The 17,791-nt window shown below is 39.9% G+C and overlaps 1 protein-coding gene across 1 annotated transcript; it reads left to right on the forward strand.

The window, feature by feature from the left end:
* The first annotated feature begins 11,925 nt into the window (after window positions 1-11,925).
* On the forward strand, window positions 11,926-16,694 carry LOC121525667 (zona pellucida-like domain-containing protein 1). The gene is made up of 11 exons (XM_041811771.1): window positions 11,926-11,999; window positions 12,241-12,355; window positions 12,530-12,756; window positions 13,888-14,078; window positions 14,195-14,267; window positions 14,353-14,450; window positions 14,565-14,648; window positions 14,745-14,916; window positions 15,380-15,479; window positions 15,568-15,591; window positions 15,704-16,694. The coding sequence occupies exons 1-11, from the start codon at window positions 11,973-11,975 to the stop codon at window positions 15,859-15,861; spliced, it is 1,269 nt and encodes a 422-aa protein (XP_041667705.1). The 5' UTR covers window positions 11,926-11,972; the 3' UTR covers window positions 15,862-16,694.
* The last annotated feature ends 1,097 nt before the right edge of the window (window positions 16,695-17,791 follow it).

A 17,791-nucleotide genomic window follows, 5' to 3' on the forward strand; every position in this document is an offset into this window, starting at 1 on the left:
AGATATTCCTTTATTAGTCCCACAAGGGGAAATTCCAATTTACAGCAGATCAGGACCAGGAAAGCATGCCAGATGCCTGAAAAGGTGCAGCTGCTGACCCTATATTAGGCAGCTGACCCTTCCCATTCCTGCTCTCCAGAGAATGACATTAGACATGATCTTGCCAATGATACTCAAAGATGTATCAAAAAGAAGTTGTCACAGAGGAGTCCAGCTGGCACCTTTTGGCTATCAGTTAATGTCAGGCCTCACGAGAATATAGTGGACTGGAAGGACCAAGGACTGAAAGACTCTGACTTCATCCACACTCTCAGGTACCGGAAAGGCAAAACCACTCATACACAGCGTTTGGGAAAGGGAAGGGGCTTTGAAAAAAAAACTCGGAGTGGAACTGGATGATTGTTCTGTCCATCACATCTTTACGGGCCAATCAGAGCAACAAAACACATGATGTAGCCGCGAACAAGGAGTAAACTCCATAAAGAACTGCATAACGCAAACCATGGCAACCGTAGACATGTCACTACATGACTTTTGTGGTTTTTGAAAAGAAAAAAACTCACTGCTGTTCTTTGTTCTTATTTTAACAAAGAAATGTCATCAAGTTCTGAGAAAACTGATGCTTTAGCAGCATCCACGCTAAGCTCTTCTGCCATATTGCACTGGCCTCTTGTTGCTGCTTGCTTACTTCACAACTTCGTCACGCCCGAAAGTACTGCCCCTCATCGCCGATTGGTCCTGCCACTGTCTAACCAGGCCCAAACGGTTCAGATGGGAGCTTTGCAAGATGGATTCGCCAGCGAGAAACACGGAAACGGGCGTATCTATCTGCTTTGCAAGGTTAAGTCTGAGGAACTCAGACATAGAGAAGAAGCTCAAAGTAGAGCCACTGTCCTTCACCTTGAAAGGAGCAAGTTGAGAGGGTTAGGCATCAGATCAGGTAGCCTCCTGGACCCCTCCCTGTGGAGGTCTTCCAGATGCTTCCAACTGCAAGGAGACCCCGGGGTAGACTCAGGACTCACTGGAGAGATTATCTTGTCTGGCATGGGAATGCCTCAGAATCCCCCAGGAAGAGCTGGAAAATGTTGTTGGGAAGAGAGATGTCTGGGTTGACTTGCTTAGCCTGTTGCCTTTGTGACCAGGACCCAGACAAGCAAAAGAAAATGGATGGATGTTTCCCAACTTTTGTGTCTGAGTGAGACTTTATTTAATGTTAAGGCGATGAACGCTGCTAAGGGGTCTCCTTGCAAGTTTTTGCTAAGGGGCCAAGGTTACTTCTTTTGATTTCAGAAATTCTTGGCAAAGCCCCTGCTGTCCTCTTTTTGTGTAATATTAGAACTCTGATAAGTTGTGTATTGCAGGCATTGGTCTGTATCAGATCTGATACTGAAACACAATGTACAGTACATAATGATGCAGGCTGGATGAATTCATTCTGGATGAATCTAATTTTACAGCACATAAAAAGACAAAGATCAAAACACAGTGAGCAGTTCATCCTCCACTGATTTCAACAACATCCATCAGCAGATGTCCTTGTGCAGAGTAATAAACAGCAGTTCCTCTCCATGGAGAGGACGGACAATCGCAGGCTGTTTTCCTGTGTGCACTTCTGTTGTCCACTTCCTGGCTTTACTCCCTCTCTCTATCCGTCTCTCTCTGCTGTAACACGTGTCTGTCATATAGGAGCCTCACTGGCCTCTACATGGTTCTAATGTGTGACCTGAGATGATTTCTTCCTTGTTTTAGTCTTCCAAAGTTACCATGGTTTACTTGATTACTGGATGCTGCATGCACATGCTTGTCATGTGATGAAGCACGCTGACTGTGTTTAACAAACAGCCAAAGCCGATATTTTCTCCCATCATCAGTGTGTTTATTTCTGGGCAACAGGCTGAGAGATTATTTGTACATATGTGAATGTATGAATAATTTTCCAGCAGGGCTTTCATGTTGGACTGTTTATAACAGTGTTACATTGTGATTAACCCATAGACTATGTATTAGCAGTCTCAGTGATGTCCCCATTGCTATCTGAAGTGGACTTTTGAAGACCACTGGTGGCAGTCACCTCCTTAGAAATGTGGTCTCAAAATAACTTTCAGTGCTGGCAAAGAGTTGGAGCTGACAAACAGCTGCAACATGGTCATCCACACCACTTATGAAAAACTCTTCATCCTTCATAAAATCAAATCAGACAAGCTTTTAAAAAATGATCCCATGTACAGAGTGTGCCGATCAAGAAATGAGCGGACAAAATCGCCTTTTTAAAATCAGGCTGTTAATTTATTTATTTCCACTGTAAAAATAAGCCCTTTGGGATGTGACTTCTTTGGCTTTTGCAGCCAGGCTTAACTAGACACTAGGAAATAGGACCTGCAATTTTTTTTACTTCCTCATTGGCTTCATTTTTTAACCTGCTTGTATGAAACGCTTTCCTTGATGCATCTGAATTAAAAAATTGATTGAGTGTGCTGCACCTAAAGTTACCCAGCATTTTTAAACTCAAGGCTGATTTATACTTCTGCATGGAATTTGCAATTTAACATATGCAGTAGGTCTATGTAGCCCTGAACCTCATGCAGAGACCTAAACATGAGGCATACATGCATCAACAGACTGATGCAGACAGTTAACCCTGTGATTGGACTACTGGATGGCACTTGGGTAACTGCTGGTCTCTGAATAATGCCATCAGGCATGCTATGTGCACTCTGGTGTGAGATAATTGGCTACAAACGGTGGTAAAACTAGTCATATCCACTTGTCATCATCTGAAAATACCACATATGTATTTCCCCATCTATATGTCTCTCAGTGGCTGAACAAGCGCAAAAATCCCTTGTCCTCTTCCTCAGCTGATTCAGCAGCTGTATATTCCATCCTCTCCTATGTCTCTTCTCTTTTCTACTTTGCAGTAACTGCAGTATAATCAATTGCAGCTCAATATTTACCAGCTTCAACTCCAACATAGTATGCCTGGTTTCAATTGTTGTGGTCTCCTGTGCAGAAATAAGCAGGAAATGTGGTGGTGGGACAGGAAACTGACCTAAAAATCCCCCCTGCTAAGTAGTGTTTGGGCATAGTATTGCACAGACAACACACAAGCACTAGTGCTCACAGCAGCATAGACCACTATGACACAGTATTTGCTGAGACCTGGCAGATTAGCATCAGCATCTGCCTGTCATTCATGCATATGGTATGAGCGATGTAGATGTTTACAAAGTTTTTTCCCGAGAAAGGAAAAGAGTATAGAGTCTGATCTGTGTGAATGAGGCGTACTGATGGTATGGGTGATTAAAGATGTGTACTTATCAAGCAGGAACAACCACATAAATGAGCTGCAGGTGACAACACAGTCCTCATACCCTCTTACATTTCTTCCCCCAGAAAAACAAAGCTTGTATTTTTTTTAAAGGATAACCTTTTGGGCAATTCCACAATTGAATGGGACAGCTTCAGAGTTTGCATTTTCTTTGTCTTAAAATGTTTCAATTTTATCTCCATTTTATCAAATACTTACTGTGTTTCAGGTATTTTATTAACCTTTTTACTAGCTAAAAAAGCCTTCATTTTCCTGTCATCACATAGTTATATACAAATGTAATCCTGGTTTCACCATTGCACAAGCATTTACAATTATAAAACTTAAACAGAGGTAGATTAACATTTTAGAGGTGTAATTACTTGATGATGATGATGAAAGAAATTTATTTCGGTTCACTTGCACAACTAAAGCAATTTACGGGGTCAAGGTGCAAATTCTAAGTTTCCGAGCAAACTGAAAGGGTGTAGGCAGAAGCTAAAGCTTATTAATGCAGGTGTAATTACTCTTTTTATAAGTGTGTTATATGACACAGGTATTTATGTTATTATAGTGTTCTCTTTTTATCATAGTATAAACTCACACACACTTTTAACATTGGTTAAAGCTCAACTTTAAAAAAGCACAATGCAAAATGATCTGGCTGAAAATAACTTTTGAGTGTTTGTAAAAGTCATGAATCTTCAGGTAGAAGTAAAACTGTATTTCAAATATTTTCAGCAGTTCTTCTGTAATGTATAATTGGTCCTCTGGTGCCACCCTGAGGAATTTTGAAAAACAGCATGAAAGTCAGATTTTCCAAGACAAGCCATAGTGACCCTTGGCTCAAATGAAGGCTGATGTAACTAAATACCATTACTCATATAGGCGGAATATGCTCTTCTGAAATAGTCACATACAAGAAAAACAGAAATAGAAAATAAAGCTGTATTCAAACATATACATTGGACTTTAACAGACTCAGTTATTTACTTGTTCTGATTTGATTTCTTATGCTTCTCTGGATACCACTGGGACAAATGCTTTATTTCAGGAACAAGATGGATCAGTGTCTACTTATCAACCAGCCAGCCAGTCTTTGTTTGTAAAGTGCCATAACCATATTTATCTCAAGACACTTTGAGAAGAGGGCAGGTCTAGTTGCTGATGTTGCCTGTCATAATACACCAGCATTCATTTCAATATTATAATAAAGACTATCCCCTTTTACAATAAAGACCAGCATTGATCGCCATTTGCACAGCACTAGCAGTATTTAGCCCTGTTAAAGTGGCAACAATAACCTTCCCGTTGGGGGCAGGAATTACAAGCAGACCAGAATGTTGACAGCCCTCTGCTGGCGCTGTGCTGAATTTGGGAAGGGATAGTTGGATGTGTAGGGGTGGGAGAAAAGTAACCCTATTTAGGGGTTTTAAACACTCCTACTGAGCATGCTACTGGGAGCATCTGGGCCCAATGCTCCAGTCAGGAAAAATGCTACCACCCTATGCTTGTTAAAAGCTACAATCCCCTGACACCCACAATGCATGAACTTAAGGATGTAAACTTAAACTCTCTGACTTAAACTTTTAAACATGTTTCTGATGTGATGGTTATATATTACTCTATGATATATATATTTTTATGCTTGTGGGTGATACACACTCTTTACAGTGAGAGTTTGCTGGGCCTAACGCTCTCAGGTAGAGTGAAAGCTACCACAATAAACCATTTAACAAATATTGTAACTGGTGAACTTGACCCACCAACATTAAAATATGTAGAAACATCAAGGAAGAACTTAAGAAACCTTACACTCAACCCTCCAGACGAGGCTGCATCGGAGTGAAGAACAGTGTGTGTGGTTTTTCTGTGCCACAACATTCACAGAAGCTGCATTTTCTTTATTGCAACCAGGTAACACACACAAGGATAAACTACTTAATTGAAACAACGATAAACTACTTCATTTACACTTGAATGATAACCTGTTTGGCCAATCTCAGAGAATTTTTTTTTACTGGAATATATGTCTGACTTTTTCTGGGAAACAGAAACACAATGGCTGTCACTGTGCTGCCCGCTCACTGGGGGGAAGCTGTGCTTCTTGGCATGAGCTCAATAATGGTGAATCATAAACTGTGTTAAACTCTGGCCAGTAGAGGGCACCAAACTACAAATTAAACAAGGACAAGCAACAGTTGTTTCAGTTGTTTCCAGTCCCCAAAAGTTACTTCAACTGTTGTTACTTTGAATACTCAGTACTTATAATACCTATTTATTCCAATATATCGGATGAATTAAGTTTTTGCTTATTACCTTTTAAAACCATATATACAGTATAATTATATCTGTATACAAAAAATTGAAAGCCAACAGTGTTGTAATGCAGAGAGACAAGGATTTCAACTGGAAATAAAAACAAGGTCATGTGAAATAGACACTGAGGGGTTGTAGTGAAAGAAAATATAAATATAAAAGCTTTCACAGGGAAAAGTTACAGCAGTAGATCTTGAGTGGTCAACACGGTAACTCTTTGAGGGGTCATCAGAGTAACTCTATGACTGTTGAGGGGTCATCAGAGTAACTCTGTGACTGTTGAGGGGTCATCAGAGTAACTCTGTCACTGTTGGGGGGTCATCAGAGTAACTCTGACTGTTGAGTGGTTGTCAGAGTAACTCTGTGATGTTGAGTGGTTGTCATAGTAACTCTGTGACTTTTGAGGGGTCATCAGACTAACTCTATGACTGTTGAGGGGTCATCAGAGTAACTCTGCGACTGTTGAGGGGTCATCAGAGTAACTCTGTCACTGTTGAGGGGTCATCAGAGTAACTCTTTGACTGTTGAGGGGTCATCAGAGTAACTCTATGACTGTTGAAGGGTCATCAGAGTAACTCTGTGACTGTTGAGGGTCATCAGATTTACTCTGTCACTGTTGAGGGGTCATCAGAGTAACTCTTTGACTGTTGAGTGGTTGTCAGAGTAACTCTGTGATGTTGAGTGGTTGTCATAGTAACTCTGTGACTGTTGAGGGGTCATCAGAGTAACTCTATGACTGTTGAGGGGTCATCAGAGTAACTCTGCGACTGTTGAGGGGTCATCAGAGTAACTCTGTCACTGTTGAGGCGTCATCAGAGTAACTCTTTGACTGTTGAGTGGTTGTCAGAGTAACTCTGTGATGTTGAGTGGTTGTCATAGTAACTCTGTGACTGTTGAGTGGTTGTCATAGTAACTCTGTGACTGTTGAGGGGTCATCAGAGTAACTCTATGACTGTTGAGTGGTTGTCAGATTAACTCTGCGACTGTTGAGTGGTTGTCATAGTAACTCTGTGACTGTTGAGGGGTCATCAGAGTAACTCTGTCACTGTTGGGGGGTCATCAGAGTAACTTTGACTGTTGAGTGGTTGTCAGAGTAACTCTGTGATGTTGAGTGGTTGTCATAGTAACTCTGTGACTGTTGAGGGGTCATCAGACTAACTCTATGACTGTTGAGGGGTCATCAGAGTAACTCTGCGACTGTTGAGGGGTCATCAGAGTAACTCTGTCACTGTTGAGGGGTCATCAGAGTAACTCTGTGACTGTTGAGGGGTCATCAGAGTAACTCTATGACTGTTGAAGGGTCATCAGAGTAACTCTGTGACTGTTGAGGGGTCATCAGATTTACTCTGTCACTGTTGAGGGGTCATCAGAGTAACTCTTTGACTGTTGAGTGGTTGTCAGAGTAACTCTGTGATGTTGAGTGGTTGTCATAGTAACTCTGTGACTGTTGAGGGGTCATCAGAGTAACTCTATGACTGTTGAGGGGTCATCAGAGTAACTCTGCGACTGTTGAGGGGTCATCAGAGTAACTCTGTCACTGTTGAGGGGTCATCAGAGTAACTCTTTGACTGTTGAGTGGTTGTCAGAGTAACTCTGTGATGTTGAGTGGTTGTCATAGTAACTCTGTGACTGTTGAGTGGTTGTCATAGTAACTCTGTGACTGTTGAGGGGTCATCAGAGTAACTCTATGACTGTTGAGTGGTTGTCAGATTAACTCTGCGACTGTTGAGTGGTTGTCATAGTAACTCTGTGACTGTTGAGGGGTCATCAGAGTAACTCTATGACTGTTGAGGGGGCATCAGAGTGACTCTATGACTGTTAAAGTGGTTGTCAGAGTAACTCTGACTGTTGAGTGGTTGTCATAGTAACTCTGTGTCTGTTAAGGGGGTCATCTGAGACTTTTGAGTGGTCATCAGAGTTACTCTGTTGAGTGGTTATCAAAGTAACTCTGTGACTGTTGAGTGGTTGTCATAGTAACTCAATGACGTTGAGGGGTCATCAGAGTAACTCTGGGACTGTTGAATGGTCATCAGAGTAACTATGTGACTGCTGAGTGGTCATCAGAATAACTATGTATGTGACTGTTGAGTGGTTGTCAGAGTAACTCTGTGATGTTGAGTGGTTGTCATAGTAACTCTGTGACTGTTGAGGGGTCATCAGAGTAACTCTATGACTGTTGAGGGGTCATCAGAGTAACTCTGCGACTGTTGAGGGGTCATCAGAGTAACTCTGTCACTGTTGAGGGGTCATCAGAGTAACTCTTTGACTGTTGAGGGGTCATCAGAGTAACTCTATGACTGTTGAAGGGTCATCAGAGTAACTCTGTGACTGTTGAGGGGTCATCAGAGTTACTCTGTCACTGTTGAGGGGTCTTTAGAGTAACTCTTTGACTGTTGAGTGGTTGTCAGAGTAACTCTGTGATGTTGAGTGGTTGTCATAGTAACTGTGACTGTTGAGGGGTCATCAGAGTAACTCTATGACTGTTGAGGGGTCATCAGAGTAACTCTATGACTGTTGAGTGGTTGTCAGAGTAACTCTGCGACTGTTGAGTGGTTGTCATAGTAACTCTGTGACTGTTGAGGGGTCATCAGAGTAACTCTATGACTGTTGAGGGGGCATCAGAGTGACTCTATGACCGTTAAAGTGGTTGTCAGAGTAACTGTGACTGTTGAGTGGTTGTCATAGTAACTCTGTGTCTGTTAAGGGGGTCATCTGAGACTTTTGAGTCGTCATCAGAGTTACTCTGTTGAGTGGTTATCAAAGTAACTCTGTGACTGTTGAGTGGTTGTCATAGTAACTCAATGACGTTGAGGGGTCATCAGAGTAACTCTGTGACTGTAGAATGGTCATCAGAGTAACTATGTGACTGCTGAGTGGTCATCAGAATAACTATGTATGTGACTGTTGAGTGGTTGTCAGAGTAACTCCATGACTGTGGTCCCAATTAAATTGCCTTATATAAGAAGGATTTTTAAGGTGCATATGAAAAGGCAAGATAGTCACGCTGCAGACCACCCACCTCAGTTTCAAGTCTTCCAAATAAAAATTTCCCGTCTCTTGATTTCTCAGTTTAAATACATTGCTGTTCAGTATCTTAGCATTTAATAAGAGAAGTCCAAAACATTTAAGTATCTCTGCTGTATAACTTTCCTCTTCACCAATTAATCATCTGAACTAAATTATGATGAATGAGTTTTTCTAAAAGGATCTCTTGGTTGGTTAGCAGGGAAATACTTTTTGCACAACAAAACAACCCACTATTATCACAAATAACACATTTGCAGTGCAGAATATTATGTCATATCAGGGGATTTACAAATCTAAAGTTTTTTTTTTTTAAAACAAAGAACAAACTCCTCAGTTTCCTTTATGATATTCTGTATTTACACCCTAAGGGGTCATTAGCTACACTAATTATCTGCTTTACTGTACATGCCCACAAAGCACAATGCCATCTCCTCACAAGCTTCCCAGTGTATCCGCTTTCTCTACAAACTAAATCTGTATCCTGCCCTGGGCCTTGTTAGTATTGTTTTCCAGTGTGCTTGTACTGTATGTGAGAAACTTTAGAGTATCTTGGTTAGATGTATATTCAGGTGATGAACTTAATCCCAATTAAAGCATGCAGCATTATTGGATCTTCTAACTTTAGCCTCCTAAGTAAATAAACTGGCTTTTTATGGCCTCTGTTCTATAAAATATACATGCAGCAATTGCTTGCCATTTTATGTTTCTACTTATATTTTTCCTGTGATGGCATCAACAGGGAGATATATTGTTATTATAATTTAGCATAACACATCTCATTGTTTTAGCATGTTGCATGCACATACATTCTGCCCTGTAAAAAGTCCAAATTTCTTTCATTTGAAATCTCTGGAGCAGAAATATGTTCTTTTGTAAGAATAATATTTCATGCTATCTACTTTGTGTTAGCAACACTTTCTTGTTTATGTAATACAGTCATAATCCTAACCCATCATCCTCCAGACAGGTGAGCATTATTCTCTAAACATCTCTGTCCAGACATTATTTCTGACCCTGTAGCCAAAGGGATTACAGGACAAAAAATGAAAAGGAGCATGTGATTGGAGTGCAGAAGAATGGCCAACGAGCTGTTTCCAAACTTCTGATCATGGGATTTATAATGCTCGGACGACAAACGGAACATTTTGAAAGGGTGACGCATGTGTGGATAGTGTAACAAATGTCTTCTCTTACCATGGGCACTTTGGTAAAAACACTGATGCTCCTTTACATTCTTTATTTCTGGAGAACAATGGGGCTTCTCAGTTGAGCTATAACAGTAGTGGCCTATAGCTACTGTAATGAGACGACCTGCAATGCAAGTCTACAGAGACAATAGAGGAGAGGGTTGACATGCAAGGGAAATTGACAAAGGTTAGTTCTGGTTGGCTGAAGATTTTATAGCTTGTGGCAAACGTGATCAGCTTTCAGGCATTCAAGGAGTCTCATTGTAAGACACAGATCCCTGAAATAACAATCTATAGGCAGAGATTTTTTCATCCTGGAAAGTTAACTTCTGCATAATGAGAGGTTAGTGGTAGCGATGCATGATAATTATCGGTACAGCTAAATTTTCAGCCAATATTTCATATATTTTACATATTTTTATTATTCTGATATTAACCGATTGAATCCACCAATAATAAAGGAGTTTGTTTACTTCCTCACAAGACTACACATTCTGAAATAAACACATCAAATAAACTTCTTCTGTTAAATAAACAATTGAAAAAAAATGATCGGTTATTATTGGTTATCAGCCATCAGGAGTAGGAAATTATTGGTTATCGGTATCGGTTCAAAAACATACTTATCGTACATCACTAGTTAGAGGTTTTGATGGTCTTGGCTTTGAATGGGTAAAATTCTAAGACTCAGTTATGGCTGAAATGGATTATGATTACAGTTCAAGGTGAGCTATTGTTGAAAATACATAATTAATGAATTATTTTACAAATTTATAGTAATATCCTTTCTATCGTTTGCATTTAACTTTGCTGTGCAGGTCTCAACATTTTTTTCTGAAATCAAACTTCTACTGCCATACTCTTCTTACATCATCCTCACATTGGTTTAACTGTCATTGCCTGTATACACATGGACACAATTGATGGTACCCCTAGAAAAGATTGTAAAATGATTTTACCATAGGGATGTGTTGCTAAGGTGTGTCCTCTAATTAGCATCACAGGTGTCTTCAAGCTTGTAATCAGTCAGTGTGCCTATTTAAAGGGTGAAAAGTAGTCACTGTGCTGTTTGGTATTATAGGCCACAGAAAGCTAAGGAAACAGTTGTCCAAGGAATATAGAAAGAAAATTATAGACAAGCATTTTAAAGGTAAAGGTTATAAGACCATCTCCAAGCAGCTTGATGGTCCCGTGACTACAGGTACATTCAGAAGTTTAAGGTCCGCGAGACTGTAGCCAATCTCCTGAAGTGGCCACAAGAGGAAAATTGATGACAAATTGAAGAGACGGATAATACGAATGGAAACCAAAGAGCCCAGAACAACTTCTAAGAAATTAGAAGTGAACTCCAAGGTCGAGGTACATCAGTGTCAGAATGCACCACCTGTCGCTGTTGAGCTGAAGTGGACTTAGTGGAAGACTTGATTTGTCAAAATGTATATTGACAAGACACAATGCTTCCTGGAGAATGTCCTTTGGACAAATGAGACAAAACTGGAGCTTTTTGGCCAGTCACATCAGCTCTATGTTCACAGACGCAAAAATAAAGTATATTAAGAAAAGAACACTGTCCCTACTGTGAAACATGGAGGAGGCTTGGTTATGTACTGGTCCTTCTTTGCTGCATCTGGAACAGAATGTCTTGAATTTGTGTAGGGTAAAATTAAATCTCAAGACTATCAAGGCATTCTGGAGTGAAATGTGCTGCCCAGTGTCAGAAAACTTGGTCTCAGTCCCAGATCATGGGTCCTCAAACAGGATAATGACCCAAATCATTGTGGGGTTTTCTCTCTTTAACAGAATTTTGTCTATGTGTGTATGTCAATATGTTGACTCATTGACTAATTTGCTTTCTATGCCACTTTTTTAACCTTAAAAAGAAAGTATTGTCAACCGAGTTAGATTGACCTTTGGCAGAACCATCTGTCACATAAATATTCTCTGTATTAATCTGATGGTGAACCCCGCCAAAAAGCTGCTGATGTCTTAAGTGATTGTAGAAACTTGGAGATAGTGTGTTTTCATGTGTGTATACATAGGGGTCTAAAATTAGCTGAAGGGAGGGCTTGGGAGTCACACCTCTGTGGTTTTAGGTGTCTTGGGGCTTGCAGACACTATAAAGCCTGCATTGCATGACACCTGCTCAGGTACCAGCAAAGGTAAGACCATCCTCTTATTGTCTCCATTAAGTTTAAGTATTTCAACTGCAGCATTAACTTCATGCGGCTTTGCTTACAAACTTAAATGTAAATTTGTGAGTAGTTTGACCCTGAAAATTGTATATTTGAATATTAATTAAAAAAAAAAAACAGGAGAGTTATGCTTTTCATCCCTTTAATTTTTGGTTGTTTTCTGTTGTAATGATTGCTGATATGATAACAATTTCTCCATTTAATATAGGACATCACACCTTCTTCAGACATGATTCTACCTCTTTGTCTCCCTCTGTTGGTTGTGCTCTTGCAGCCGGCACTGTGTCTCTACAACTGCTCCTCCGAATATGAGAGGACCCCAGGTAGGTTTACTATCATTTTGAATGATACTGCTTCTCCTCTGCTCAGTGTTACAGACATGCTTTCTTGTGTCTATCATTGCAGTTCTTAATTATTAATTCAGATTCTTAATTTCCTTGCACAAACAAAAATCATAGAATGTATATATTGCTCCTCTCTCTTTCCCTCCATCATAGACAACTCAGACCTGACAGTTGACTGTGGCACCAGCGTGATCACCCTGGAGATCAACCTGTGTACAGCTCAGTGGTCCGGTTTCAACACAACAGACCTGGCTCTGAATGGAAACCACAACACCTCAGACTGTCTTGGCTCTGTCGATACAAGTGTAGACCCTCCAATCATCCGTTACCAGCTTCCTGTCAATCACAGCCAGGATAACCCCTGCCGACAATCTCTGCAGGTGAGAAAGTAGCTGTTACAGGTGCTCAATGATGTAGATTTGACCATAATCACACAGTAACTAGACTGTACTCCAATACCTGATGATATAATGTCAAACATGTTAGCTTCAAGGTAGTACGATATACAAATTTAGGGTATCTGGAAAAATGCTATCTTTCACCATGTTTGCATCCTAGCATCCTAGATTTTTATACTGTGGACACAGCAACTTAGTTGACTCCAGAAGCTCTGTAGTTTGTCGTGAAAATCCAGGGAAAAATGATAAATTTGAAATTAGCAAGCTAAAAGACAGATGTGAAAGTCTAGGCGAAAGTTTTAGAAAGTAACTAGCATTAACATTAGCTAGCGAGTGACTGCATGTTGTTAATCATAATAGTATGTTCAGATATTATGTTGATGTTAAATGACGCAGTAAGAAATGTTTAATATTCATTGTAAAGTCATTTTAGAAACTTAAACTGCAAGGTAAAAAATAGATTTGAAAATCTGGGCATATCCGAAGTTATAACAAGCTGCTAACATTACAGTTAGCCAGAGGGTGACTGAGTGTAATGCTTCTTGAGTTAATATTATTATACATTAGTTTCCTGTTACATGCCACAGTAAGAAATGTGTAAATTCAATGTAGTTATTTCACAGACTTATTCAAAGAGCTAAATCATAAATGCGACAATCTGAGCATACTAAAAGTTATAGTGAGTAGCTAACATAACTGTTAGCTAGTAAGTGACTGAATGCTATTCTTCTATTTGTTATTATTATTAATCTACACTATGGCATAACAGGACACATTAAGAAATGTTTAAAGATGTGTAAATGTGTAAAGTAATATCAGAAACTTCTTCAGCAAGTTAAGAGATGTGATGTGAAAATTTGGGCTTTTCAAAAAATATAGCAACTAGTTACCATTACCGTTGGCTAGCAAGGACTTCTTCTTTTTATGTATTATTTTGGTGTCACATGACACAGTAAGAATGTGTAGATTTTATTAAGAGTGCCCACAGACAGGAAGTTGTTAAATGCTGACATTAGCTGTGTTAAAAAAAACTAACTGATAGTAAAATACAGGCTTTTTTCTAGAAATATAGAAGAACACAATATAAATATTTGTTTTTGCTGTCTTGTTCAGATTGTAGACGAAGCCCCAGACCCTTCAGGTCCCTTTAGCAGCTTCGTAAGCATCCAGTCAGTTATCATCACTGGGTACATTGACACACCCAGATCTGACCAGGGGCTGATCAGCTACTCAACAGACCTCTACTATCACTTCTCCTGCCGCTACCCGCTGGAGTATCTGATCAACAACACACAAATTGTGGCGTAAGTTCCTGTCTACCTTAATATCAAACAAAAAAATCTCACATTTATACAGATCCTGATAGATTGTTTTGATCTGAGGAGAAATGAACACAAGGAATTTATCCACTACTTTCCAGCTCTTCAGTGTCTGTGGCAACCAGTGATAATAATGGCACCTTCATTGATACACTGATGATGGGTGTTTACAATGTAAGTACATGGATTTAACACACCAAATAGCTATGTTCACTCGTTTATATTTTATCTATTTTACTCTGATATTTGATTCTTCCAGAACTCTGACTACCTCTACCCATTAGTGGTACCTTCATCTGGACTAGAGCTACGGACCAGGATCTATGTAGAGGTCAAGGCTGTTAACCTAACAGGAAAGTAAGCAAATCCTCCTCAGCTCTGCTTATTCAAATTCAAAATATTGATATTAGAGTGATTAAGTTATAATTTTGTGTCCTGTTGTAACTCATTGGCTTGTTTTCCTGTTTTAAGTTTCTATATTCTGCTGGACCACTGCTTTGGTACTCCCACAGCGTACAACATGTCACAGACTGAGCAGCACAACTTTTTCACTGGGTATGGCAGCACACAGTATTAATGCACCTTCAGACCTTGGGGATAATCTCCACAATGATTATTTAAATGTATCATAATAAATCTGCTCTCCATTAGCTGTTCAGTGGACCAGAGGACATCAGTGACAAACAATGGCCTCTCCAAGGAGGCTCGCTTTGACTTCGAGGCCTTCCGCTTTGTTCAGCACCGTGACCAGGCCAAGTCAAGCATCTACCTGCACTGCATACTGAGACTGTGTGAGCCCAGCAAATGCCAAGAGCTGCTCTCTGTAAGTTGAGAAGTCATGTACAAATTTCTGTACTTTATGTGGCTTATAGAATCAATAATATGTGCAGAATTTTAAAGATGATGACCATATAAAGCACTGCATCGTGGAAGCTGATGAACAGAGAAATGAAAATCAAGAAATTGATTTATCCTTGTTTTCTTGTAGAAAATTTGTCATGTTTAAAGCTGCACAACAACTATGAAATACACTCCAGTTACAAGGGATATTTTGGCTAAAATTGTTTGATATTTTGGGTGCATTTTGGCTTTCATACGTAGATGAGAAATGGCAATAACTAAGCTCTACTGAAGAGTTAATGGGGTAAATTGTGGTTGCCCCTTGCATTTTCATATCATAAAAACCCTTGGAAATTAGGATTATTTCTCAAGCTAAAATTTAAACTTGAAAAGTTTTACACTATATGATAGGAATAAAACAAACCTCATACTTGTTTGTTTTCCAGGCTTGTAACAACAGAAGGAAAAGATCTTTGACTCCTTTTGGAGAAGAAGGCAGTGAATCTGCCACTGTCTCAGTGGGACCTATTTACACCGCCAATGCAGGTGAGACTCAGTCAAAAAACAACACCACCACTGTGATAAACGCTTTACTTTTGGCACTAACTCAACTTTTTTTCCTCTCCTGCTATAGATACTCCATATGCAGCTGGCTACAGTGAGTATATTTTGATCACATTCATTATTTTTTTAAGTAACACATCGATGTAACTTGGATGTTACAACAGCTCATATAGTAATATGCAATCATCTCACCCTGCGTACATTAGGTCATAACGTGGCTCCAGGGATGGAGGAGGTGAACGTGACAGGCCTGGTGGTAGGGGTGGTGTTTGGGTCAGCTGCTGCTGCTGCACTGGTTCTTGGTGGCTGGTTTGCCCTGAAGAAGTTTTATTGGGTGGGTGGATTACCTCATGCTCTTAACTGACAGATCGATGTGCATATCCTCTTTCTTGTATAAAATCTTTTGTCTGTTATTACCACACATGTATTCAGAAGTCAGTGTCAGATTACAGAGGAACAGTCAAACTACAACTGTGGTTCATTGAAGAACAAATTCCATTTATTTTATTTTATAAGTTTGCTTTAAAGCTCCTGTGAGGATTTTTTTTTTGCTGGTTACAAAAACATTTAAATGAAAGCTATTTTCTTCATTACTTTCAAAAAGTTCATCAGCATAAAGACTTTTTCCATTAAGTTATCGGGCACAATTTATAGGCTCACACTACACATGGTTATGGACTGTAACAGAAATCTGTGGAGTTCACGTTAAAAAGTCTCACACAACAAAGTTGAATTCATATCTTGTTACATCCTCTCTTTCTCTCTAACGCTATCTCTCCCTCTGTCACACACACACACACAAACAACATTGCCATTTGTGTCAGTTGGAGGCATATTTCCTGCTTGTTCCCTTTATGAGGGCATTAGAAAGTCATTCCTGCTTTTTTTCATGGTGATTTAGGACGTTGTCTGACAGTTTACGAAGGAAAAATGTCCCTCAGTTGTGGATTCTGCTCGTAGCTCTGTGCATCTGTGGAGTGAGTGGAGTTATACGACCAAAATACCAAACATGCTGGAAATCATTCCAACCAGTTAGGAGTAGCTAGTTGGGCTGTAGTCGGGTCATGATCGGCTGACGTGTTTCCCTGTGCACAGCAGGACAAAGGGCACATGATCTGGCTGAAAGTTGGCGCTACTTCCATGTGAGTTGTGCGACTCAAAAAGCAGCTAAATCAGATGATATTCACACAGTGTATGCCTGGCTTACAACAGCTGGCACAATGCAAAATAGTGGAAAATTTTAATGTGATAAAAAGGAAGCTTGTTGTTTTTTTTTAAAGATGTATTTTTTGGCCTTTATTTGATAGGACAGTGGACAGAGTCAGAAACAGGGGAGAGAGCGGGGAGAGACATGCAGGAAATAGTACCACGGGCTGGATTCGAACCCAGGTCGCCTGCGTATATGGCCTGCGCCTTAACCACTCGACCACCGGCGTGCCAGCTTGTTAGTTCTTTCATGACATTAAGAGCAGTGATCTGATTTTATTGACAGACATAGATAATGTATTGTTGTAATAATCAGAGTATTACAAATCAGCTTGTTATAGTACAGCTGTTGAAATTACTAGGTGACATGGGCAACGCTTTAAAATGAAAGACTGAAGGTGAAGCTGGCTTGTGATCTGAGCAGTCTACTCAGACTACTGAGGCTGCATCATCCATAGGGCTGGTCCTTTAAGTATTTACCAAGTACTGTTAACAGGACAAGGAATTTTTAACACAACTTTTCCAATTTTCCAAATAATAGTTTAATTTTGGATGATTACATTATTTTAACAAAATTCTTTCACACAAAAACTAAAACTACCAGGGTCAAAATTATCACCCCTTGATGCTAATAGCTGTGTCTAATTTTTTTCCGGATAACAGCCTGTAGTCATTGGTTGCAGTTTTCAACAACTCCCAGACTTGTCTCCTGAGGAATCCCAGCCCATTCTTCTTTGGTGAATCTGTCCAGCTCCTCCAGATTTCATGTTCTTCTAGCATGGAACTTGGTTTTCAGTTCACCCCATGGATTTTCAGTGGGATTCAAGTCAGGGCTTTGTGCAGGCCAGTCAATGATGTTCACTTTGGTTTTGGAGGTAGGTCTTCACTTGGCGATATGAATGTTTTTGGTCATTGTCCTGCTGGAAGACAGAGCAACAACCCAGACCCAGACTGCTTGAGGTTCTCTTCAAAAATCTTCACATATCCTTCTTTGTTCATGATTTCTTTCACCTTTATGAGATTCCTAGCTCCAGATGCACTGAAGCATCCTCACAGCATAATCCTCCCGCTGCTGTGTTTCACTGTGG

Source organism: Cheilinus undulatus, linkage group 2 (assembly GCF_018320785.1).
Source record: "Cheilinus undulatus linkage group 2, ASM1832078v1, whole genome shotgun sequence".
Lineage (NCBI taxonomy): Eukaryota > Metazoa > Chordata > Actinopteri > Labriformes > Labridae > Cheilinus > Cheilinus undulatus.

Excerpts from the sequence above, each read along its gene's own strand:
- LOC121525667 (XM_041811771.1), top strand. The coding sequence starts at position 11,973 with ATGACACCTGCTCAGGTACCAGCAAAG. Across the intron at positions 15,480-15,567 it reads TATTTACACCGCCAATGCAG|ATACTCCATATGCAGCTGGC; the intron begins GTGAGACTCAGT and ends CTCCTGCTATAG. Across the intron at positions 15,592-15,703 it reads TCCATATGCAGCTGGCTACA|GTCATAACGTGGCTCCAGGG; the intron begins GTGAGTATATTT and ends TGCGTACATTAG.